This window comes from Crinia signifera, chromosome 5 (genome assembly GCF_055691185.1).
Source record: "Crinia signifera chromosome 5, ASM5569118v1, whole genome shotgun sequence".
Lineage (NCBI taxonomy): Eukaryota > Metazoa > Chordata > Amphibia > Anura > Myobatrachidae > Crinia > Crinia signifera.
In genome coordinates, this window is record NC_139221.1 from 84606508 (window position 1) to 84634296 (window position 27789).

Here is a 27789-nt window from a genome sequence, read left to right on the forward strand (position 1 = left end):
AATGTCTTTTATTTCCTTCAAAAAGATTATACTGTGTCTGCATTAATATATCCTACTTCAGGGAAACTGCAAGTCTCAGCATGTCCTACAAGCCAACGGGCAGCAAACACTTCCTTGGTTTAAGTGTATCTTAAGTTCTGAAAGGTTTAATATTAGGTATTCAGTTGTGCTTATTTACCATGCGTTACATCTCGTACACTAACACTGAGTGTTTACGTGACAGTTTGTCTTACAAATCACTCATGGATGATGTCATTGAAACACATGATTTTCTTTCAGCCCTGCTCCTATCAGTTTGTTCTTGCAGGATGAGTCATCGAAACAAGCGTTCACTGAATATACAGCTGCAAGCATGGAACTGACAGTAACGAAAGTTACACTGTTTAGAGACTGATAAACACAGAAGCCCACAGAAGCCGCAGGTAACTTTTCCTGATAGCCATTCACAATGCATGGATAGAGCTGTAACATGGATACATGGCAGGGAAGGGGTTGCTTAAAAATATAAAAATAGCTTAGTTAAGCATTACTGTGGTCAGGGGGTATGGGTAAAAACCGGACCAGGACAAGACCCCCGGACCGCCGGACTGGGCATCACAATCTGCAGTCCGGAGCTTGTAGCGTCCGGTCCGGGGGGTGTCCTGTCCGAGGGGTTTGCTGTCCGGGGGCTGCCTGTGACACCTGTCACCAGGGAAAGGAGGAGGGGGAGAATAAAGCCTCCCTGTATGGTCCGGGCATGTAGCAAAAACCGGACGGTCCGGACCACACGGGGAGGCTGTAATCTCCCCTCCCCCATGTCCCTGGTGATAGCTATCACAGGGACCCCCCCGGACAAGACACCCCCCGGACGGGACACCCCGGACGGGACACCCCAAGCTCCGGACTGCATATTTTGATGTCCGGCAGTCCGGGGTTTAGTCCGGGTCTGTTTTTTTCATAGTCCCGTGGTCAGGTGCTTTATGTCAATGACACTAATATCTGCTTGTACCCCAGCACAATAATTTAGTAATATCATTGTTGCCTACCCTCCTGCATTCTGCAGGAGTCTCCCTGAAATAACAGCAATCTCCCTCTCTCCCTCATTAGTCTAGCAATCTCCCTCATTTCACCTATCCCACATTACACTGTTACATTTTTTAGGGAAAAAGAATGAGACATACAGTAGATACATTTATATTAAATCTTCAGTACCATTTCCCAGCACTTTACCAAGTATAGTATCTCTTACTAACTGCTTTGTGGCTCATCTACATTTGGATGTAAGTCATTTTATGACACACCTCTCAAAAGTAGCAGAACACACCCACGCTTCTAGGTGCCACGTTCACAATCTCTTTTCACAATCTCTCCATATATGTAACTAGACACGCCCCTTTGGGTGGAGCATGACACGCCCCCTCAATGGGGCACTGTGCAAAATTCTACTACCAACTATAATCTTCCTGAAACTAGTTTTCAAAAGTAGGCAAGTATGATATCCACCAGTGACCACCAAATAGTTGCCCTCATGCAAAACAGCGGGAACAACTCTAAAACTTGTGGGAAGGGGTTGAAAGACAGTCAATAGGTCAACACGAAAAGGTCGACACAGACAAAAGGTAGACATGTACTTGGTCAACATTGACAAAAGGTTGATACAAGTAAAAGGTTGACTTTACAATGGTTGACACATGAAAAGGTCGACATGAGTTTTTCACAATTTAAAAAAAAATTCTACCTTTTCCTACTTTATCATCCTTGTGTACTACATTTGGAAGGGTAAAGTTTTCCAGGCGAAGCTCCAGTGGAGTGAGCATCCCCATGGTGAGTAAAGTTATCCATGCAAAGGTACTTGCTACATTAATTTGGAGGTCCATTGACACAAAAAACATGAAAAACTCATGTTGATATTTTCTTTGTTGATATTTTGCTTGTGACTTTTGCCTGGTTTGTTCGCATAGACAGCGTGTGTGCGCATGGCGGACCGTGTGCATGTGATCAGTGCTGAATGAGGCCCACAGTAACAAATGCATGAGTATCTATCAGTGCTGCTTTAACAATCAGGCAGTTATGGGCTGATTCTGAATGGCGCTCAAAGTGTCTGTAGTAGTGGGAAGCTGTGGAAACCTGTTTTACTACTTTATGCTGCTCCATAGTTCAGGGCTGTAGGGAGCAGTGTCGGGCCTACATCCCATAGAAAAATAACTTTAAACATCAATAATTGCAGGGATATAAACTGTCCTGTGCATCCCACAGGGGGGCGCCATTCAGACCAGCAAGCCCTAGCCCAGGAAATTAGTACACCCTCTCCATGTGTCTATTGAACTCATTCGGAAGTACAGTATGTGCAAGCAAAAACCAGTGCTGTACACTGATTTTATATGGCGCCTTCTCCAATCAACATTATTATCTGCACTTGCACCAGTTCCATACTAGCTACCCACAACACTTTCACAAGTCGGGTGGTTCTTCTGTGTGTTTTGCTGCCGCTCAGTTCCTGCCCCTCTTTAACAGAAGATATGCAAAATACGTAAAGTTTCTTCTGCGCATATGCTGTATGGAAAAACTCGCCCTCTTTATCCATGCAGAGATATACAGTGAGGCAAAAAAGTATTTGGACAGCCACCAATTGTGCAAGTTGACCCACTTAAAAATATGAGAGTGGTCTGTGGAAAAAAACAAGGAAACAGGAAATCGCATTGTATTGTATATTGTTGCCGAAAATAAATATTTGGACAATCAAAAAAGCTAAACTCAATACATGGGGTGGGATGGTCTAACATCCATGGCCCCTCTACGTCGCACATCGCCAGCTGCCACAGAAATATTTATCACATATGCAATAATTATTGCAAAGGAGAGCTGTCCTTGCGTTAAGAGCTGTCCTTTGCGTTGTGGCCGGTCAAATTTACAGAGGTCAAACGTTTCCTGTAGTTCGTTACCAGATTTGCACACACTATAGCAGGTATTGGCCCATTCTTCCGGGATGCTGTTGGAATCCCGGCGGTCCAAATCCCGACGCTGGAATTCCGACCACCAAAATCCCAACACTTTCTACCTCTATGGGTGACGAAACCCATAGAGGGAGAATAAATTAGTGTGCCGAGCATAGCGAGGCACTGGGCCCGCAAGGGGGGGGGGAGGGGGGGCGATCCATGTCCCCCCCTTGTCGGGATTTCGGCGGTTGGGATTCCGGTGTCGGAATTTTACCGACGGGATTTCGTACCAATCCCGTTCTTCCATGCAGATCTTCTCTAGATCTGTCATGTTTTAGGGCTGTCACCGGGCAACTCGGACTTTCAACTCCCTCCACATATTTTCTATTGGGTTGAGGTCAGGAGACTGGCTAGGCCACTCCAGGACCTTGAAATGCTTCTTGCGGGTTGATACATCAACCCGTTACTCTCCTCGGGGCAACTGTACACACTGATCACTGTGGCGTTGGGGGTTGGCCACAAGGAAGTGCTCCTTTACACAATACTTTCAAAGTGTTTATGGATTTCTGAGTTATAAGCTAAATGTTAGTTCTTTAACTACATCGCTTAGAATATGCCCCTACATCGCTCCGTGTGTAGGGGTCATAGAGATGCTGGATAAATCTAGTTAACTGCCGATCAGGGCCAGTGTTCTCACCGGAGAACACTGGCCCAGACAGATCACTCAGCACTGACGCATCGCTGAGAGATCTCCCTCCGTGTGTAGGCTTGTTTAGACTTTCTCTTGTAAAAAAAACCCTTTGTATTATCACGTATAGCTGCCATTATGAACAAACCTCCCAACATTCACTGTGGTCACAACAAAGCTAATGTTCTCAGCTGCATCCACCTTAATCAACTACATTGTCCAAGTTCTTCTTCTGCCTTTGCTTAGATATGTAAGCTAGTGACCTGCACTGTCCCAGGTGCCTCCTTTTGTCCCTGCCTAGCGTACACTGGAGGAACCAGTTTAGTTAGGAAGAATTAGTGTGCCTCCCTCTGAGTAGGGTACAATTTCCCTGAATTTGGCATATAGAGATGCCCTGGGGAACTCATACCTGTGGGTATCTTTTTATTGTGCTTAGGATAATTCAGGATAAAGGAAGATCTATGCAATATTACAGTCTTCACCTTTTGTTTACTGGGGGCAAAAACAATAGCACATATAAGTTATTTTATACTTAAAAGAACAAAATCCCCAGTGCGTAAAGCCATACAGAGCAGAAAGCAGTGCATTCAGGGCCCTGCATATGTTTTCCATGCTGCTGAGAATGTAAAGTGATCCTCTTTCAAAGATCAAATTACTCTGCATTCCTCCATGTGGTAGAGTGACATAACTGAGTGCAGCATGAAGACTTGTTTGTGTTTCCAATTGTCCTCAATTCCTCTCAGCAAAGCTCCATGCATTTAAAGTTTCCCCATATAATAGTGTCATTAAAATGCATTCACCTATTTGTTTACATGACAGAGTTTTCTGGTGATGTTAATTAAGGTAGGTTCATGTAAAATCACAGGTTTCAAAGATAAACAATAACAAAAGACGTTTGCAAATGTGGCTGGTTTAAATTAACCCCTTGGAAAAAAGCCATATCCGTCTAAACATTGTTACCAACAGCTAAAGCATTATGGGAGCCCGATGTTCTTAATGCCTGCAGAGATTTTGTTTTTCAAAAAACGAGCAGCACTGGTTAAGTTTAAAAATAGTTTACCTATTACAAGTCACCAAAGGGGTTTTACAGATGTGCAGCCCAAGACGGAGGTCATGGGGGGTCATTTTAAAAGGTTTTAGAAACTGATTTGTTTTCCTTTATGTGTAAGCTTGGTTCACCATGTAGATGGAGAATGTAAAGAGGTTGACAGGTTTGTACCGCCCTAAGCCATCAATTACCATAGAGTTGAATGTTCTGGATTGCTATTAAGATTATGTAAATAATGTCATATATGTACAGCCTATAAGGCTTTGCCTTTCAAATTGCTGCTGCTTTAGAAATTACAGGTTACCATACCAGAACCTCAGCCAATGCCATTACATTGTAAGCTTGCAGCAGGGCCATCTTACCTCCAAGTCTGTCTGTTGTTACCCAGTTTGTTTTATCACTGTCTACTATTGTAAAGCACAACGGAATCTGCTGCACTATATGAGAAACTGTAAATAAATAAATAATAAGGTTCATAGGGTGGGATGTATTAATATACATCGCCGCCCTTCGCTGCCCGCCCGCCGCGATGCCAGAGCATATGTACTAAGATATGCGGCTGGCATCGCGGTGTGGTAACGGAGACCCCCCGCGATACCTGTACTGTGGTGTGCGGGGGGTCTCCGTCTCCTCCCTGCCGCCTGAACTGCCTTCACGCCGGGGACAGCTAAGCAGGCTGTCCCTGGCGCCTCCTCCTCCCCCCCTGCAGCCGGAAGGACGTCCTGCTGCGTTTCTAGGGGGAGGAAGGGCTTACCTTCCGGGGTCCAGGAGGACCTGCAAGAAGGTAAGCCCAAGGGAGGGGGAAAGGGGGGTCGGCGAGGTGGCGGGGTTGCGGCGGGATGGCGAAAAGAAGCCCATAGGCTTCTATAGGGTATCGCCACCCAAAGGTGGCGATATTCTGCCCGGCGAAATCCGTGCGGCCGGGTAATAGTACATAGGAAAATGCGGTAAAATGGGGGTTTTACCGCATTTTCCCTTTAGTCCATCCCGCCCATAGTGATCAGTTTTAGGCATGTGGATGCACCTTACTTTTGTGTGTGTGTGTGTGTGTATATATATATATATATATATATATATATATATATATATATATATATATATATATATAAAATGTGACAAGAAATCACACACACCATTTAAAGATGAAGTCTGGTTCTTTATTCTCAGAAGGTAGACAGCATTCTAGATTGCCATTTCTTAAGTTACAGCAAGGCAGTTCTCAGGTTACAGCAATGGCAGTTCTCACAATAAGTCCGGTTTCACACACTCCGGCTCCCGCACGGCCAGGGAGCCGTGCCGCACACATTAGTTGTGAATGGACACTATTGAGTCCATTCACACGGGACGGCCACGGCACGGCCGTCCGGCTGCAGCCGGATCCCGCCACTGGAAGGCTGCCGGGCTGTGGCCATCCCCTCCATGATAATCTACTGTGTGCGGCACGGCTCCCTGGCCGTACGGGATTTCACCGTCCGGCAGGAGCCGGAGTGTGTGAAACCGGCCTAAGGGTGCTCCTAGAGAATCCCTAACATAATCCCCAGACCTCTGCAAGCCCATTGCCCAGGCACTAACTGCCATTGATTGATAACACCAACCTTCTGTCTTGAACACACATATAACAGGAAGCACCAGGTGCTGCTAATCACCCAGTGATTCCCAATACATTCTAGGAAAACCCAGGTTGGATCTCCCTAGCCCTGCTGCTGCTGTTCTAAATCTTGGACTGGATCTTCCACATTACCCTCACGCTGAAATAAGCTGTCCCTGCTACAATATTCATAGCATATACAGGGGGCACTTCTTAGTGTGTAATTTTTTTTATAGAATGTAAATTGCGCAACAAACAGATAATTAATACAATACACTTCATACCCAATAGTAAATAGTGTTGGCAAGTTACCACATGATCAGCGCAAAATATGTCAAACAATGCTTTTATAAACAAAAACACAATTTATTTACATGCATGTAATTTTGACATGGACAATAAAATATAAACAATAAAATATAGAAAAACAATTACTTGGGACAGTGAACACACTGATAGGCACACATATGGACTGGAAATCCCAAAATGAAAGGAATACCTCACCCTGATTTGGTGTTGCGGTGGGCTTTGCCAATAAAAGCAAAAACAATTGAGGTCCGAACAATTAAGCTCGGCACCAAAAAGGGACAAAATGCACTATTTCTGGACTTTCTTCTTCTTAATTATTGATTGCCATCACCTGTTTTAAACAGGTTAATTGAGAAGAAAGGCGCTTCAACAGAGGTGATGGTAATAATCAAATAACAGGGAAGTCCAGATACAGAGCATTCTGTCCCTCCTGGAGAGGGTCATGTTGGGAGGTATTTAAATGGCTATTTGAATTGAAATCCAGGGCATCCGTGTCCAAAAGTGACTGGTGCATAGGAAAGTGCTGCTTCAGTGCATCAAAGTCCCCAATCAACGCATTTCAGAGATATAATTCTCCTTCTTCAGGATCAGATAGAGGGGTATGGGTGTCTGTTCCCATATTTAGAGTTATTTCTTACATATATGAGTGCCTTCACACCACACCTAAAGTGTTATTTATTTTGCTAAAGATACAGATATGTAAACTTCCAAGAAGAAAATACATGTGATAGTCAAAAACAAAAAATACATTGTGAAAAAGTGCTCAGCCAGCGATTTGCTAGATTTTCCTACATCATATTCCATACTGGAGGAACAGAGACCATTGTCAAATTTTGCAGACTTATTTGTTTCTGAACCTTGAACCTTATTCCGATATATGTGTTCACACACATAATGTGGCATTGATAAGTTTGTGAGAAAATGATGAGCGTGCTATTTTGGAACACAGAGTGAGGAAATGCTGAAAACTGCTTTTCTGCAGCAACCCTTAGTCCAAAATCATACCATGGGTATGACATGCAAACTAAAACATTTTTTTCAGCAATTTAAGAAAACACCGATAAATGTACCATTGTAATAGGTTTATCTGTAGTGTAGTATATACTTTGTACCTGTCCTACTTAGCCACCCTAATTACCGAAAATTGGGTCCCCCTCCCAGCCCCTGGAAGGATGGGAAAGCCTTCCGCATTTCGCGGGGCCCCCAGCATCAGCCCCCGGGGCTAAAATGACGCAAATCACGTCATTGACTACCACCACCTCCCCAAAGCGCATGGCATTTAAATGAATGGGGGCAAGGCTTAATGATGGCAAGCTGCCAACCAATCAGCTCCTAACTGCTTGTTACAGGTTGTGTTTGAAAAATGACAGGTGCTTCATCTCTCTGTATCACTCTCCAAGGCTTAGTATATATGCTATTAAAATGTATTTTTCCTCTAAAGGTCCATACACACTGGGCGATTCTGCCCAGTGTGTATGGACAGCGATGAGTGCTATCATCATATTGCTCCCGGCGATGATGCGGGAGCGTGCAGCAGCGTTCACTGCTCACCGGGGCGTACACACTGGGAGGCTTTGGGCTGAAAGTCAAACTAGCTGTTTTAAGCGACTTTCAGCTCAAAGTCGCCCAGTATGTATGGGCCTTTATTGTATAATGGCCACAGGTGTTTGGGAGTTCTTTATTAATGTCCTTGTTATTTTCTATTTATGATTTGTTTTACTTGTATTTCTGCTTTCACTTTAAAGGGTGATATATTCTATAACTATCTATCTATCTATCTATCTATCTATCTATCTATCTATCTATCTATCTATCTATCTATCTATCTATCTATCTATCTATCTATCTATCTATCTACACAACACACGGACAGACACACATGGGGTTGTTTATGACATGTCATTGTTGCCTTTGTCAACAGATGACAGCTGCAGTTCCAGGAAAACAAGGCTGGAGGCAGCCTCCTACGTGACGTTGATTCATTCATGCCTGCTTTCCTTTCTTGACAAGTATTTTCCCGCTAGAAGGGTTAACTTTGTTCTCATAAGTTATGACTCTGAGGAGGAGGGTGTTACATGACATGAACATTTTATTCCTCAGTCCTCACCTGCTATTACTCAGTACAGTATGTTACTGTAAGTCAAACTAAGATACCGGGTTCCCATGGACGGACATATTACTTTAGCAGAATGAATGCTCATATTACACAGGGTTTTCATAGACCATGTCATTTGTTACATACAACCAAGTCGCCTTTCCATGTAAAGCTTCAGTAAAACAGGTACACGGGGCCAGATGCACTAAGTTTCAAAAGTGATAAAAATAGAGAGTTATAAACAGCCAGCCAATCAGCTCCTACCTCACATGCCACAGACTGTCAGGCAGGAGGTGATTGGTTGGTGGTTTATCACTCTCCATTTTATTACTTTTGAAGCTTAGTGCATCTGGCCCATGTTGTGTAACTACAAATCCAAGCATGCCCGGGCATTTAGCAGGAGATGGAGCCACAGGTGGCAAACATAAGTTTTCCTTGATTTCATTAATGAATGTTTCTCATTGTAATCATAACAAAATGCATTCATAACCTGCATTCCACATCAGATCCTCATACTAAAGATGTGTGCAGGATGGCAGGACTCAGATAAGGTGCCTGGAGCAATGCTGTATGATAAAGCACAGGGGAAGAGACGGAGGATGGCTGGTATAGAAGAAGGATTCCTAAGTAGAGGGGGAAGGGGGGAAGAATCAGGGAGAGGTGGAGGAAGGGGTCAGGAGGAAATGTAGAGAGAATAGTGGCCAGGAGAGAAGGGAAATAGTGAGGAGGAGAAGGGTGGTCAAGGGGAAAGAGTTGGGTAGAAGCAGGGCCGGTGCAAGGCACCGGAGCGCCCCAGGCGAGTCGGGTGGGGGCGCCCCGGTGCCGGGGGAGGGGGTACCTGTCCTGCGGCGCTGTCCGGTGCCGGGGGAGGGGGGTACCTGTCCTGCGGCGCTGTGTATTTAAATCTGGCGGGGGTCCCTGCAGTCCATTAGAAATAAAGAGCGCTATCCACCGGGTTATGCGGAAGCGCTTCTGTTGTGAAAACACTGGCAGCACGCTGATTGGCTGAGATCAGCGTGCCCCGTGCTGCCAGTGTTTTCACAACAGAAGCGCTTCCGCATAGCCCGGCGGATAGCGCTCGTTATTTCTAATGGACTGCAGGGACCCCCGCTGCCTCCGCCGCCAGATTTAAATACACAGCGCCGCAGGACAGGTACCCGGGCGGCACGGGGGGGGGGGGGGGGGGGGGCAAAATGCCGCCCTCCAGTGGCCGGCGCCCTAGGCAAATGCCGAGATTTGCCTAGTGGTGGCGCCGGCCCTGGGTAGAAGATGAGGGTGGCCTGGAGGAACAGGGAGAGGAGGATGGAGGGTTAATTGGCAGGAATGGGTTTAAGGACTCTGTGTCCTGGGGCAATGGAGAATAGTGATGGCCATCGATGAATCATGGATAGTTTTTGACCAATATCAAATACTTTCGCCATTAATTGGGGAGAACCAGATGTTTTTCCTCCATCGATGGCACAGCAAAACCGATGTTTTGCTTTTGTTTTTTCGGTACTTGTTTCCTAGCACGGCGCAATTGCTTAGTGGGCTATTCTGCGTAGGAAAATCACATTGCATGGGCCATAGATGCGATGCAATGCCATTTTTTAATGCACTTTATTCACTGCTCTGTATGCCCCAGGGATCTCATCGCATTGCATTGCACCTCCCACAAAATCGCATGCTATTTTATAGGGTGTGCGATGCCATTACATTAGCTAAACAATAATATGATTGTATGACATACAAAGAGGTTTTAGGCACCCCCACCCCGAAGTGTGGCGAGCGCAGTGAGCCCCGCGAGGGGCGGCAGAACGCATCCTCCGACCTTCTCATACCCCCATTATCCACGTGGGCGTGGAGTTGATTTTATATAGTGTGGCGAGCGCAGCGAGCCACCGAGCCTGAAGCGTGGCGAATACATGTAAATTAATCCGCATCTGCTCGCCGCACTTCGGGCTCGGTGGCTCGCCACACTGTATAAAATCAACTCCACGCCGACGTGGATAGTGGGGTTATCAAAACGTCAGAGGACGCGTTCCGCCGCCGCTCGCCACGCTTCGGGGTGGCGTGGATAGTGGGGGGGGGGTTTGCTTAAAACATCATTGTATATCATACAATGATATTATTGTATAGCTAATGTTATGGCATTGCTCACCCTATAAAATCGCATGCGATCGCATGCGATTTTGCGGGAGGTGCGATGCGATCCCCTGGGGCATACAGAGCAGTGAATAAATTACATTTAAAAAATCGCATCACATTGCACGGCACTATGCGATGCGATTTCACTACGTTAACGTACGTAGGAAATATGGGTGCCGTGCTAGGAAACAAGTACCGTTTTTTCAAAGTGCCCCAAAAAGTGCCCCGACACCCGTGAAGCCCCGCCTCTGCAATTTGATTGACCCACAGGCCAGTCAGTCAAAGACAATGGATGACTATTGATAGGTAAAACTATCGATGGTCATCCATCACATAGTATATAAGGGGGGGGGGGTGGGGCGGCATGTGAATGAAGTGAAAAGATGGCTGGAGGAATGTAGGAGAGGAGAGGAGAGGGGAGGCAGCCAGGGAGAATGTGGGAGGGGAGCGGGAGAATGTGGTATGTAGAATGGGGTTGACATAGACACCAAAAACTCTTGTCCACATTTTTCTATGCTGACCTTTTTCATGTCAACCTTTACACTATGTCAACATTTTGACCATGTTGACCTAATGTATGTCAGAGGAGAGAGAAGGAAGGCAGCCATTGGGAGAGGAGAGAGAAGGAAGGCAGCCATTGGGAGAGGAGAGAGAAGGAAGGCTGCCATTGGGACATGGGTTGACATGTTAACAGTAATTACTTCGACCAATATTGATCGACAGGCCAAAAATATCAACATGTATTAGGTCGACAGACAAAAGGTCGACATGGAAAAGGCTGACGTGAGTCTGTCGACATGGACACTGCATATGTGTACCTTGCATAAGTGCACCATGTCCCTTTGGATACTATTATATTCCCCCTCCATGTTCACTGGGATGGGTATGAACAAGTCCATTTTTTTTTAAATAAATCGTCAAAAACTCAAGTCAACCTTTTGTCTGTTGACCTAAACCATGTCAACCTTTGGCCTGTGTCAACCAATACTGATCAACCTAATGACTGTAAACTTTTTTTACTGCCTTCCATGGGAGGATGGCTCATAGAATGAAGAAGAGGACGGAGCAGGGTGGCTAGATGTATGGGGGAGAGGAGAGGTAAGGCAGCCAGGGGGGATGAGGGAGGGTGTCTGGGAGAATGGGGGAGAGGAGCAGGGTGGCCGGCAGGAATGTAGTTGCAGGCAGCAGCTTGGCGGAGGAACAAAAGCAGTTTCTGTTTTCCAGCTGCCAGTGAGCAGTGAATGATTAGTGGGGGGAGGCGGGAGCAGACAAAATCGGGACTCCCCTCCTCCGGCCTGGCCCGGAGTGTCAGTGACTCAGGATGACTACGTCTCACCCCCGTGAGAGGCCGGATATGATGAGCCACCAATCCCCGGAGCAAGCAGAATAGAAGCCCACGCAGCAGCCACGTTGTTGCTACAGGGAAGCTGCTGCGTGACTTCATCCACTGACAGCGACCACAGCCCCCGCCCTGCTGTGTGTCTCCTACATGCAGGCTGCCTGTGACAGCGCACGTTACTATGTAATACTGTCTGCTGGGACATAACAGTCAGTGACTGTCAGCGCCTCCTCCCCCTGGCAGATGCCGCATTACACAGGGCAATAGCTGCTGGCAGCCCGCGTCAGGGAGCCGGAGCCTGACTGCAGCAGCTACACAGGAATACTGTCACTGCAGAGTGACAGTGACCAGGTCCTCGGGAGACACATGTCACTTCTACCCAGTAACAGGCAGTGCGTGTAGAAGCAGCAGCAGACATCGGGTGACGTCACCAGGGCAGTGATAAGGCAGCATTGCTGCAGCATGTGCATCACATGGTGACGTCACCCTGATGACTGACAAGTGACAGGACAGAAATCCGCCTGCCCCCCGGTTACACAGACTGTAGCCATGCTGTGCATTATGCGCTGCTCTGTATATGACAACCTCCCTTATACATGGGAGGATAGCAGCTATGAGGGAGGCATGTGTGTGACCCCAGCGCAGGGGCTAGTAGTGAGCCGCGATAGCTGGGGGCGGGGAGACACATAGGGAAAACGCTGACTGCAATAATATTATTATCCGGGCTACACTGCTGATACACACTACCGCCCGGGAGCACGTGTTTGCTACATAAACTCCCTATCTGCATAGTGATGAGCATCCGGTGGGTGCTTTGGTTGTTGCAGCATGACGTCAGCAAGTAGTAGCCGGTGCAGTGTGACGTAGTATGGCACAGCAGCAGCAATCAGGGGAGGACGCCGCTTTCCCAGACATAGCAGTGGCCCATGTGCAGGCTGGGACCCAGTCAGTGCCCTGCCATGTACACCACCTGCTCTGCCTGCAGCCATAGTGATTGTGCCATGTGTGCACCAGTCAGTGCCGGGACAGGCAGGCAACTGGTCACACACACACATATGTGCTGCTGCGTCTGCGCGTTACAGCTGCTCCCCTACATGTGCGCTATACTGTAACACGGCAAGGCTGGCAGTGCCACACTCTGGCATGAGGCGCCTGTTACCAGCACCAATAGGTTACCAGTGTTCCCCAAAAGTTTGCAGTAGAATTGTGTTTCCCTGTATGCCTGGTGGGGGCACTGAGTCGCCCCCTAGCAACAGGAGACAGGGGAGAGAGGCAGCTGTCAGAAGAGAAAGAATTAAAGAGGGAGAAAATCAGGAGCCGCCTCTGCAGCTTAATGATCAAACGTCTGTCTGGGGGGGAGAGAGAGGGAGAATAACAGGAAGCGGCGGCGGCGGCAGGGCCCGAGCTCCCCCTGCAGCCCATGCAGCAGCAGCAGCAGCAGCCTGCTCTGTCTGTCTGGGAGCCGGAGAAAAGGGGGGAATCCAGCAGGAGGGTTCTGCTTGCATGTCTCCTCCCCCAGTGTGTGTGTGTGTGTCTGACAGTCACTGCTGGGAGGGTGTGAGAGTGAGAGCCTGAGCACAGAACCTTCTTATTACACACCATTACTCACTACTAGTGTGACTGTGAGGCTGGGAGAGGTTACAACACTATTAGCATCTACCCCTCTCTCCTATCAGGCTGGCTCTAGTGTCAGGGCAGGCTGAGATCGGCGCACTACACAGGAGGAGGAGGAGGGGGGCAGGAAACTTTCACACAGCCAGGGAAGGAGAAGAAGTGCAAAGTGAACAAAGCCCCAACTCAGTTTGCTGAGGACATCCCAGGACACGGTGCGGCAGCCTGGCCGGGAGCAGACGTCTGCTAATAACCTGCTGCTGCTGCTGCTGGGGGAGGCGGAGGGGATCTGTACCTGCCCTGCTGCCGCTGCTGTCACATACACCGGTCTCAGGATGAAGGCTAAGAAAGGTAAATGGTGGGGGAGCGGGGAAAGTTTGCTATGGTGCGGGACATGCTGGCTGTGTATTCTGCGGGACATGCTGGCTGTGTATGCTGCGGGACATGCTGGCTGTGTATGCTGCGGGACATGCTGGCTGTGTATGGGGAGCGCTGGGTGAGTCAATGGCAGGCAGACCGTGCAGCAGAGTTAATGTCTGGACGCTTGTGGGTCCCCATGCTGCTGGCAGGCTGTCAGATGGAGCCTGTTTTACCCCTGCTTGTGCCTGGCTGCCCTCACCTCCATCACCCCCTGAGTCGGTGGCATCTGCCCCCACAGCGCCCAGCTTCTCCCCTTCACATGCTCCCTCCTTGTTGACATGTGTCCCAAGTCTGTCATGTCAGCTGATGTTTTTGTTCTTCACCTGATTTGCGTTGAACCTATCTTCCATGTACCTGTTAATGGGTAATAAGTCTTCTCTATTTGGGTGTTATTTTTTGGGTAGAACTTGGACATAGTTTTGACTACTTTTTACTTTTCCTGTGTATCTGTAGGTGTTTATAATATATCTTTACTCTTATTAGTTATCACACATGGGGATTGTTTCATTGATATCAATAAACATTAAAGCAGGGCTTAGCCCCAGTGTGTTGTGATCACGTCAGTGTGGAAAGTCAGCTCAGCACTCAGAGTGCACACAAAGGAAAAGTAGAGCATGGCTGAGTCTCACTCGGGGAACAAAGAAACTTTCTGCAGCAGCACATGTCCCCTGGCCAGGCAGCAGCAGCACATGTCTTCTGACCAGGGACCGAGTAAGTCCTTAGGAAGTAGTACTATACATGAGGTTTGCCTTACAATCCAATCTAGGACTCACGGTTGCTTTTTTTTTCTTCCATAAATCTCACATTTCCATGTATTAGGCACAGAGCAGCCAAACTTCCACGGTGCAGCTTAGCTGGGAAGCTTTTGTTTGGGAAGCAGGCACGCATTCCTGAGGGAAGGGGAAAATAACTTTTAGGGACGACTTTTTTGCTGATTCGGTGGCTTTTTCAGCCATTAGTAACCACTTTCCTAAAAGTTGGAGGAAGTTGTTTCCCAGAGACACGGAGCAGCGCAGCCCCCTAGCACAGAACATCCCTCCCAGCAGAACAAGTTTGAATTCCTTTGTTCCCCACTGCACCATGTGCTCCATACTGACATTGTGTAGCACAGAGCACTTGTAGCTGCTCACACAGCTTGTGGATGCCTGAAATCTCTCATTATGCGAGTGTGTGCCTCATATATAGAATTACTTAAATTAATTTCCAATGTAAAGGTCACAAGAAGTTTTTTTTATAGTTGTGGCTGTTGTTATACAACCCCCCTTACCCTCCTCAGCCTGGCAGAATGTTATGCTTCCCTAGAACATGCAAAAGTTGAAACTTTTTTTTATTTTTTTTGGTTTGCAGAGAAAATGCTGAGTATATGACTGCATGTGCCATGTGAGCTGCATTGTGTGTGCTCAGCATTGTGCAGTTAGAGAAGACAGCAGGGAACGTTGTAAGGAGAGGAACAGGGTGACAGGGAGGGGCAGTGCTGCTGACAGGTCAGGATGTGAGAAAGTGCTTGCAGATGCTTGAAACTTTTCAGACAGTTGATGAAACAAAAGACTTGCTATCCCCTCACCCCCTGCTATATAGACATGTTTGGTCTTTTGTGTGGACTGTGGTAATAAAAAAAAAAAAGTTTTTTTGCTTCAGTGTGTAATGATTGCTCACTTGGTAAGCGGTGTGAACAGTCACAATCAGTGGTATTTCACTCTTGCTTTGGTAAGGTTTTGTCTATTGGGTAATAATGTGCACCGTACTGTAACATTGGTGAAAGTTAAGGTATTGCTTGTGACATGCTGAAGCACTCTTGTCTAGCAGTTCCCGCAGATCCCTGAAGGGGAATATAAGACTTTGCTATTTTGGAAAGTCCCTGAGACTCCTGTTGTGAAAAGCCATTCATTGCCCAACAGCTCACTGTCAGATAAGCTGCCCAGCAGAATTCTTTATGATGTCATCCATGGTGACTTTCCTGGTGAGATCAACAAAATCATATATATGTAGGGCTGGCATAATGTTTGACGTGTCCCATGCTGCTTGTCTTGCAGTATACTGACCGCTTCTGCCTTGTCACTTTGTAATTTAACAGAATTTTGACTTGCTAGTGCTTTGTACATCTCTGTACCCTTTGTGCTCGAATTATCGAATACTTGGTAAATCCTGAATGAAATATATATATATATATATATATATATATATAATATATATATATATATTTCGACAAGTGTAGCAATTTGTTGCTCATTGTCATGTGCGCACAATAAGCACATGCTTTTGTAAACACATCCCCTCATCATATGTAATGACATCTGTTGACAACTTTTAGTTCAAAGGTCATCTATAGGATATTGTTGTATAATATATATATATATATATATATATATATATATATATATATATATATATATATATATATATATATATATATATTATTGTATATATATATATATATTATTGTATATGCAGTATTGCCTGCTGGCATAGATTCAGTGTTCAGGACCAGCTAATAGTATCACCTGTGACTCAATGTAGTTCACTTTTCTAATTGATTGTAATTACCTCATACGTAATCCTGCAGACTCTTAATGAACTTCATTTTTTTTCTGTGTATCATTAAATTGGTTTGTAAATACACTTTGTCAAAGTGCACATGCACATTTTATATCTCTGAATGCAATGCCTATGCAGAAAAATACCTAAAATGTGCTTATACTCTAAACAGCCGCTTGAGTAAAAGTATACAAGTAACAAAATACTTTCCAAGTGGTTGTACTTTGGCTTATAGCCTTTGTGTTGACTCTGCGGAATAAATGGCTGTCTGTTCTTTTTCACCTGGCCACAGATAACCTTAATGCTTCTACATGGCTGTGACCAGCACAAGTAACAATTCATAATGACACATCTTGTGAAAGAAAGCTGCATTGCTTTGAGTTTAGTATTTACTTACTCACCTGATAAGAACCATGATTACTTGTGTTTTTGGTCTACGGTGTTTCCTGTTGTGCTAGACAGAAAGCACTTGTTCTTTATTATGTGTTTATATATTTCCTTGTGCTGTTTAAGAGTTTGGCAGGTGGGTACTAACTTGAAGATGGTTACTGCAACTTTCACAGTGCAACACCTAAGCTGGCCAAAGACATTGGGCGGTATTCATTGTAGCCCTTTGCTCCAGCTGAGGGTAGCAGGATCTCTGACAGTAATGACCACATGCGTACATATGTTTATGACCAAGAGGTGTATCCTTCAAAGCTTGCAGAGAGATACAATCGTGCGATAAAGTACCAGCCAATCAGTGGCTTCTTTTAATTTTACAGGCTATGTTTGAAAAATGACAGGAGCGGATTGGCTGGTAATATATTTCAAAAACTTTAAAAAATGATAGAATGGAGAGAGGAAAAAGTACCGGCAAATCAGCTCCAAACTGCCATGTTGCAGGCTGTGTTTCAAAAATGACAGGAGCTGGTTGGTTGGTAATTTATCTCTCTTGCCATGGTTTAGTAAATAGACCTATTATCTCTCACAAGTTTATCTCTTGTCAAGTTATGATAAATAACATACTGTATAGGAAAACTATTCGTGTTCAATACTTGGATTGAATGTCTGGGTCTTATGGTGTGTACACACGGTCAGATGTGCCTTAAGATCCTATCCACGATCCGATCGGATCGTGGATAGGATCTTAAGGCACATCCGATTTGCATCCAATCTTGACTATATAGTGCAGATCTGCACTATATAGACAAGGCAGCCAAGACTTTCTGGCTTCCGATACGTGAACGCGCATCGGGATCGGAAGGGTTAAAACCCTTGCGATCTGCATCCGATCCGATGTTGACTATATCGTCAACATCGGAAAAGAAATCGGACTGTGTGTACACACTATAAGAGGTCTATTATTGCTGTTGGCAGTGACCGCATCCCCTTTCACTATCCCCTTTCACTATCCCTGACAGATCGCACAGCACTGACACATCGCTGTGCGCTGAACAATCTTGCTGAGCGATCCAGCATCGATCAGAACGCTCACCGCATCTCCCCGTGAGTAGGCCCCATAACTGTCACTTTTGAAACACCGGAGCAGCCATATTAAGCCTTAAAAAGAGATTCACGCTGGTGATAAGCCTTTAAAAAGAGATAAATGCAAGGGTGATAAAGTAATAAACATTCATCCAATCAGATCTAAACTGTCATTTTTCAAATAGCCTATAACATGGCAGTTAGGAGCTGATTGGATAGATGTTTATCACTTTTTATCACCCTTGCGTTTCTCTCTTTTAAAGGCTTTATAATAAATCTGCCCAGTCTGTAACATGGCAGTTAAGAGCTAATTGGATTGTCCTTTATCTTTTTCCACTTTACCTCTCTCCAAAGCTCAGTTCATTTGGACAGTACTGACTCAGACCATTCACAAAGCTCTGAACCTTGTCTGTTTGAGTGACTAAATTGTACTCAATTTAAAGAGCTCAGTAAGCAGCTGATTGATTTATGTTTTCCAACCATCTTGATCCATCCCTCAGGGCTGTCCAAAATGACATCACTATTGCTCATAGACCTAAACAGTGGAAATTACTTTTTTTTTTAAAGGATAATTCCACTTTTAAAGCAAGTGGTTTAGTTAACTTTATTATACTCCAATAATAGTGAACTAAACATGGTAACTGTGAGCTTTAGTTGAGAAGACTTAGCTATGCTTGATTTCCCGTGGCACAATACTGTTTCACACCGTTGCTATAGGTAACAGACTCTGCTATGCTGCATTGGGAGTGTTTGGCCCACCCTCTCTTCACACTTCATTTTGTGTCACCTTCTCTGCAGCTGTTGGCTCTGTGCGAGTTTCAACCACTAGCTGATGCATTCAGTCTGCAGGCAGCTTGCCATATCACAGGGCAGACAAAGCTAGCGCTCAGTGCTGCTATTGAATGTTTTGAGCGTTGTCATTTTCTACCAGAAATATTGCCCCTGGCATTGTGTTGTCACTGAAAACAATAGTGTAATCAGGCATGCAGTGTTTACTGCAGTGACTTTGTGAAGGCATTCAGACTACAGGTTAGCTGCCACTTGTGTCCCTTCTGGGTTTGATTGAATCACAGTGTGTGTGTGTGTGTGTGTGTGTGTGTGTGTTATGTATCTGGTGTGTACTTTTTTCCTTTGATGGACGGTTTAAAATTGAATTAATGCAATAAAAAGAACAGAATACTTCCATTGTTGTTTGCCTCTTGAAATAGTTGGATTCAACTGGTAAAACAAACACTTGTGCCTTTTACCATTTATATCCTGAATGTTTAAAGGAATAACAAGTTAATCTGCTGTTTCAGATTTGTGTGAGTAAAACAGGTGACAAAGGCACTTTATTTTTATTTTTTTAAACACTGTATATGGGGCAGGTAGTTGGTCTGCGGCACAGTCCAAAATTCAAAAAGGGGAGCCACACCAACTGCCAGTGAGTCAGTTTTGAATGACAGTTGGTGTGGCTCCCCTATTTGTATTTTGGACTGTGCTACAGCCCCTCCTCTGGAACCGCCACTGGATGCAGATTTATCAATGAATGAGTTATTATCACTTGTTATGAATGATAAGCTGTCATTTTTCAAACACATGACATGAGATGTTTGGCTGCAGCAACATTTATCATTCATAACAAGTGATAAGAATATAATTTATTAATAAATGCGCACCATAATTAAATAACACCGTCTTAATGCACGTGTTGTGGTTGCATTTTTTGAAAATGATCAGATTAAAATGATCGTGTCCCTCATTAAAACAATAAACACGCTCAAGAGGTATTGTCGATCATGCGATACAGATATATCACATGATCAACTATACCTCTCAAGCGTGTTTATTGTGTTCTACATTATATATATTATTATAGTAATTTTGCTGAAATAAAAAAAATAGAATCTCAAAATCTGGTTTTAATGTGCCTGCCTGTCTCAGGGGTCGGTCATGGAGAAGAGAGTTTAGAGACCGTGTCTGTCACTTACCAGCTACACAATAGAGGTCTAAGCATCCTACGTGATTGATTAATGTTAATACTTTTAAACCAGGTTTAGTTTTCGATGAATAGCTGCATTCTGCTGCACCACAGTAAGGGGTGGGTGTAGAGGAGCAATATGCAAGAGCTAATAAAAGAACTGACAGATGTATAAACAGAATCATTTCAAATAGAGATATTTGAGATAAGCCTGTCTGTTCTAGCCGAACAAAATCCCATACTCAGACTTTTGTTGTGTTATTTAAATGCTTGAGACTGAAAACGCCAATGAAGAGGCTATAGGCTGCTTTAGCAAGCTACCCACCCGGTCTGCTATTTTTGGAAATTTAGTATTAGTATTATTTTAATAGCTGATTGTAGTTTGGAGAGGGCCTTCTGACACAAACATTTGTGTGAACGTTTAAAAAATACTTTAATGGTGTGTACACATGGTAAGATGTAATCTTTGCTAACTCATGTGCTATATACATACAATTCATACATAGTCATTGCTGCACTGTCTATTTGGCTTTTTGATTTCAGCTGCATGGGAGCGTGCATCGGAATAGAAAGTTTGGTACTTGTGAGTTATCTGGGCTGCCGATTTTTTGATTGTATGCCTTAAGTTAAGGCATACAATCAGATGCGATGCGATATCGCATTGCATCGCATGCGACCATCGGATGCGATGACCCGATTTTTCCATAGGAATCAATGTTAAAATGGACTGAGTCCATTTTAACATGGAATTCAATGGGAAAAAGGGGTCCTTTTCATACCCCTACTATCCAAGTGGGCATGGAGTTGGATATAAACCTGTAGCGAGCCACCGAGCCCGAAGCGTGGCGAGCGGACGGTATTCTGTGTCCCCTCGCGGGGCTCGCTACGCTCGCCACGCTTCGGGCTCGGTGGCTCGCTACGCTCGCCACAGGTTTATATCCAACTCCATGCCCACTTGGATAGTAGGGGTATGAAAAGGACCCCTTTTTCCCATTGAATTCCATGTTAAAATGGACTCAGTCCATTTTAACATTGATTCCTATGGAAAAATCGGGTCATCGCATCGCATCCGATGGTCGCATGCGATGCGATGTGCCCGATCCGACCCGATTTAGAAATCGGCAGCCCGGATAACTCACAAGTACCGAAAGTTTAAAAACATGTTCTATCTCCATTCGATGTCTATGCAATCCTGATTCAGTTTTGACTATATAGTCCAAATCGAATGTCAAATTGTACTGTGTGTACACAGTGGAACCATTTAATGAAAAATAGTGAAAATGTCCCATAAGTGACACTGTTAAAAAAAATAAAATCTATAGCTGTGTATCATTAGACTTACATTAATTTATTTATTTACAGTTTCTTATTTAGCGCAGCAGATTCCGTTGCACTTTACAATTGTTTTAAACCTTTTAAAGCTCTTTCTTGTTGGTTTTCTGCAAAAAAAAGTTAAGGGGAATTCTGAAATTAAAAAATGAAAAAATTCATAAAACAGACCCTAAAAATAGATTTTAAAATCACGAAAAAATGGGTCTTTTGGGGGTTGTATTCAGCCCAGGAGCAAAACACTCACACACCACACACTAGGAAATTACTCATTAAATTAGCTGCTGCCACCAAGAAAACGATACTAGCACAATGGATTGATACTACTCCAACCCACATGGTCTTGGTACACCCTAGAATAACATACTTATTCTGTATGGATTGGACAGAAACAACAACAAATAAAGAGAAGCTAACTAAGAATTTCATAGAAACATGGTTACCATATATAAAAACAACATCAATATCCTTAAAAAATGCAGTGAGGAACTCACTCTGATGTAGGGTACACACCAGGACGACCTGCTCACGATGCACATCGTGAGCGGGTCGTCAGTGTCTCGTCCGACCCGCTCACGATGACGCGGGAGGGCACGACCCGCTCACGATGTGCACCGTGAGCGGGTCCGATCCGATGGCGACCCGCACCCGGTTGTATGGTCGTCATTGAGATCCTACCTGCAGCAGGTAGGATCTCAATAACGACCGACCGACCCGCGGGACCGCGCATCGGATCGGAATCGCTCCACACCAGCTCAGAAAAGGGCCCAATCAGCACACAATCTGCATCCAATTGATCGGAATCGGATCTAGATTGTGCTGATCGGGCCCTAGTCGTCCTGGTGTGTACCCAGCATTAGACACAAACTGGTTTAGACAAGAAACAATAGATGAAGAACCGCCCTTTTAAGAAAGGGGAAAAATGGTGGTCTGTATCTTAGAAATGTATACGAGATGAAGTGATACTGGATTTTAAATTTGTCTTTTTTTTATGTATTGTGAATAACTGTCAAATAAAAAAATTATATATAATAAAAAAAAATGAAAAAAAAAAAAAACTTTTAAAAAGCAAAACAGTGGTGTACTTGGTTTATCCTGCATGTGACACTAAAATTTGTGATATTGGGCCAGATGTATCAAGCTTCAAAAAGTGATAAACCAGCCAATCAGCTCCTACCTTAGGAGGTGGCTTCAGCGTCAGGTAGCTAAACAGAAATGTCAGTGGCCTGCTCCCTCCTCCCACTGCTTCCAGCAGCAGCACTTCAGCGGGCGGAGCTGCTCTCCAGTCAGCAACAGTATTTTCAAAGGTACAGCAGTGCTCAGCCTGTCAGTGGCACAGCAGCGCTCACTCTTTTAGCGTAGAAAGACACAGCAGCGCTCAGCACTCTCCATGATTGACAGCGATGGCAGCGCCTATCCTTCCCATCTCCTGCCCTCCTACCTACAACTGCCTTTTTCAACTGCCTTTTACATGATCAGCTGTTTGGTAGACAGCTGATGCATGAGAGGCTCTGGAACTTTCCACTGCCACCAATGTTACATTTATATAAAGCACAGTGTTATACTGTAATTGCCTCATTAATGTATATAAAGACAACATAACTATACAGTTTACAATACCACATATCCATATACCAGTTACAAAAATAAACAAGACCTAATAAAATATTAATATATATATATATATATATATATATATATGTAGGAGAGTCCGCACTCAAGGTAGATTGTTATCATAGGGGGTGCTCCAACAGATGAATGAACATCACAGGGATATAAGATATAGAGAAATGGGCACTCACCAAGGTCTTAAATTCAGCAGAAAAATTTATTCATGAAATGAAAATACATCCGACGTGACGTGACGTTTCGATCAAAGGATCGTCATCAGGAAAATGTCAACATAAATAACAAGTATCATACCCAACCAACAGGCAACCTGGTATCCATCCATGGAGGAGATACAACTGTACAGCCTCACCGGGCCAGTTTAAATACCATCTCACAGGAAGTGATCACTGCACTTCCTGGTGCAACATCAAAATTGGTACCATAATGCGTTTGAGGCATATACATAAGGTTCAGGCAGTTAATTAACTTCGCTAATGAACATAGGCATAATGAATAGTACCATACTAAAACAACTGGTGACATAAAACAATAGAAGCGCTGTTTAGCGCTAAACGCTCCAGTCCCGCTGGACCGGAAGTAGAATCTGCGTTCCACCCGCTCGTATCGCGGGGAACTTCCGCGTGTCACAGTTCTCAACGTCAGCTGCGCTAGACCGGAAATAGGACTAGCGTGTGTCATACATAGCGCACAACACTGTAGTATACAAACAGTTTTAGTTGTCATGACAACGCGGCTTGGGATTAAAGAGCATCGGACATCGGGGGACAAGGAACATTTAAGATGTTGTGGTATTAATAAACCAGCCCGGGTGGCCTCACTAATACTGGCAAAATATAAAGAAAAAATGAACAAATTATAAAGAAAACATTAAAAAATTATTATATATACAAAAAATATCGAAAAAGAAAAAATATAATATAAATAGATACACATCAAAATGAAATATCCATGTGCCACCACTTGTTGACACACGAAACAGCACAACCAAGTGACACTAAAGAAATGTATATACAAAAGATATGCAATCGTATGCTATTTTTGTTGTTTTATATTTTATACTGTTTAGATAATTTTATATTTTTATAGAAAAATTAGTTTTAAGAAATTTATAAACAAAATACCCCAAGGGGGGTGCATACCACTTCAGAGAGTATCATCTCACAATATTGCAGATGTGAGACAAGCATATCATAAACACCAGGTGTAGTGACATCAAAAATTATATAAATAAATATATACATATATATACAAAAATTAAAACATAAACAGTACATAAAAAATACATAAAGAATGACCTGGAGACACCAAATCCAACTTCAAAAAAACAAAAATCCAAACCAAGGCAACTGGAAACATAACCATAAAAATGAAAAAACGGGAAAAGGGTATCAGAGGTTATTTAACGCAAAAAGATGGACAGTGGATTTGCCTCATTTAGGCCTTTAGGGGCAATCGTGCCCAATTCAAAGATCCATTTAGCTTCACGTTTCTTAAGCATGGTGTCCCTATCGCCACCTCTCACTGGTTTTGGGATGTGATCTATCAACATGCATCGAAGGCTTGCCACACTGTGGCCCATTTTTGCAAAATGGGTGAGTGCCCATTTCTCTATATCTTATATATATATATATATATATATCTATCTATCCTTATTACTTATGTAAACCTATATTAGGGTTACATTTCATATTAGCCTGTGACATGGCTAATTGGCTGGCAGTTTATCACTTTCCATTGTATCACTTTTTGAAGCTTGAGGCATCTGGTCCATTGTATTTAGTATATCAGAGAATGTAAGACTAGACACTTGGATATTACATCTATCCTTTTTTTTTTTTTACTTCATTTTTTGTACAAAATTGATGTGTTGAAACTTGTACAAATGTCCAATATGTGACCATGGAATGGCCCTTAAGAGGACCACTTATTATTAATGTATTTATCTAATATTGTTCTAATGATCTGTTTTTTGTTTTCCTCTAGGTTTAGTTCCTCTATCAGGAAGTGAGACAGAGGATGATGATGGTATGGATATTCCGCTGGACCTCTCTTCCACTGCTGGCTCAGGGAAAAGAAGGAGGCGTGGAAACCTACCTAAAGAGTCAGTCCAAATTCTGCGAGACTGGCTATATGAACATCGCTACAATGCGTACCCCTCTGAGCAAGAGAAAGCTCTCCTGTCTCGGCAAACGCACCTCTCCACACTACAGGTATGTACTAGCAATATGTCATTCCTGTTGCTATGAGAAAGACAAAAGTTTCTATCTATCGATCTCACTGTTAAGTGGGGCAGCACTGAGGTCATGGGTTCGATTCCCACCATGGCTCTAACTGTGCGGAGTTTGTATATTCTCCCCGTGCTTGCGCCGGTTTCCTCCAGGTACTCCGGTTTTATAAACATGTTACTTGCTTTATATACACATCTAGAAATGTAGATGTGTGTATATAATGTAAGTAATGTGTTAATATCTAGTTACTAAAACTTTTAATTCTACTTAAGGTCCATACACACTGGGCGACTAAGCCCAGCCTGAATGGACAGCGATGATCATTTACATTGCTGGGGGGGGGGGGGATAGCCGCTCAGTACATACACACTGAGTGACTTTCCCACTGCCCGGCACCGATGGAGTGGGGAGGATGGCGTTGCATAGCGCAGAGGTATTCAAAACCTTCCTCAAAGCCACTCATCTGCTGGTATTACCAGCAGATAAACTGCTTTCCCGGGGTTGATGCAAGAGTGTGCAGCAGCGCTCATCGCCGAGGCATACACGCTGGGCGGCTTTGAGCTGAAAGCCGCTCAAACATGCTGTTTTGAGCGACTTTCAGCTCAAAGTCGCCCAATGCCTGTGGGCCTTAAGTTTTGTTTCATTGTAAGGGGCCATTTGAATTCAGCACAAGGATCCATCTGCCCAGAGTGCCAGCCATTGCAGTGAAGAAGTCTGGTTTGTGGCTCACTTTTCTGTGGCGTGCAAGATAAAATAAAAAAGACTTTCCTGCCTGCATATACCCTGTTACGTGGTCTTGATGGTAGCTGATTTGCCTCCTTAGTTTATCATGCCATGTAATAGCACACCTCTTTGTAGTTTTTATGGTTCTATTTTATAAAGATACAAACCTAATACGTGCTGGGTATGAGCAGCAGAATGACTGACAGTGCACAATGTACACACTTCTTCATTTACAGTGATTCTATGGTGAAGCTGTCAGAATATATGGAACAATTCTGTTTCCTGTAGCTGGCTGCCACCCCAGGAAATGCCATATCCTCTTGTTTGACACACTTCTAAGTAGGATCTGGCTGGTAAACAAGTAGTACACTGCTGCACTCCTTAACTGTGCAGAGCACTGTTCCTATAACCAGGCCTTGCCACCATATCCTGGCTTACTGCTTTCTTGCTTTTTATTAAAATATAGCCCCGTTCAGGTGCGTATGCGCAGGGGCGGCGAGTTGACTGTGCAAAAAGTCACCCTTTAAACAGGCATTTAAATATCACTCTGGAAAATCGGGCACAATTAAATATTTGAAACCACCCTTTTTTTTTTTTTTGTAATAGGGAAAAATGTTTTATATTGCTGAATGTGAGGAGCTGTATTTGATCTCTCCCCAAGCATTAAGGCATATGCCCCCCACTAGCCTTAAAGCCAACAGACTGGATTAGCAAATACAGGGAACGCCTTCTCTTCTCGGTTTCACCGTTTATCCAAAGCATACAGGATTTTCTTTCTCGGCAGTGTAATAAGGGTTAACGTAGAGGTAGAGTAAGGCAATAGAAGACATTCCTGGTAGCACATTAAGTTCAGCAGCCTCTGTGAGTCACTGCCCTCTCTGCTGGAAGACAAACAGCATCTTGTTTCAAAGGAAATCTTCCCACCATTAGCCTAAGGTATGGGAAATAACATGCAACAAACATTTAAAAAAAAAAAAAAAAGTAAAGCCTTCAGCTGCTTTTTGAATGTGATGATCCCCAGGCTTTACAACGCAGGGCGATTTTTGTGTATCAGTCTAGCAATGCTTGTCTAGTCAGTCTAGTCTAATGCTTTGTGTTTAAGGGAGACTTGTTTCAGAAGTATAATTCAAGAACTGGGACCTGTGTGGAGATATGTTATTAGTCAGAGATCATTTGTAGAACAATTGAATCCTTAACCGATTGCCAAATGCTACAAAACCGGTAGGCAGAGTTGCCAAAACCGATACTGCTGTGTACACTCACATGAAGTATTTAAAAGTACCTTTTCCTAATGAAGGTACAGTATAGGCTGCATTCTTGTGACTATAAGTTATGCGCATGTGCAACTATAATTCGGCAAGATTTCTTAAACCTTTGAGGGAGAGATAAAGAACCAATTAGCTTGTGGCTGTCATTTTATAGGCTGTCTTGAAAATGACTATTGGTTGTTACTTTCTCACTTCATTTTAATACATATCCTCCTTTTAAATCACTGATGTTTCACTTGTTTACAGAATTGACACCCCCTGTGGCCAACCTCTGAAACTACCTTTACTCTTGTTAGAATCTCTATATAGCAAAAGTAATAATAAAAAAAAAAATAGCTTAATGTTACGAATTTAAGGAATTGCCATAAATATTAACTCAGGTTGGCAAACTTGCATGTAAAGTACTGTTTACTTTAGAATGTTTTTGGTACAGGGTGCTGACTACAGAGCAGGGCACATCCAACTCCTCCCCTCCTCAAACTCAGCCCTCCTGTCTCATAAGACATG

General features: G+C 44.0%; 1 protein-coding gene across 2 annotated transcripts in view; it reads left to right on the top strand.

Moving 5' to 3' along the window:
- Positions 1–333: 333 nt before the first annotated feature.
- The window catches only part of TGIF1 (TGFB induced factor homeobox 1), a 29399-nt gene continuing 1943 nt past the window's right edge, over positions 334–27789 (top strand). Inside the window, exons 1-2 of one of the 2 annotated variants that reach the window (XM_083187572.1) lie at positions 334–422; positions 25047–25273. In XM_083187572.1, coding sequence (XP_083043698.1) covers positions 25091–25273 — 183 coding nt within the window. In that variant the 5' untranslated portion in view covers positions 334–422; positions 25047–25090. Of the gene's footprint in view, positions 423–13241; positions 14072–25046; positions 25274–27789 lie in introns of those variants that run through there. The other variant, XM_083187571.1, reaches the window with a different exon arrangement.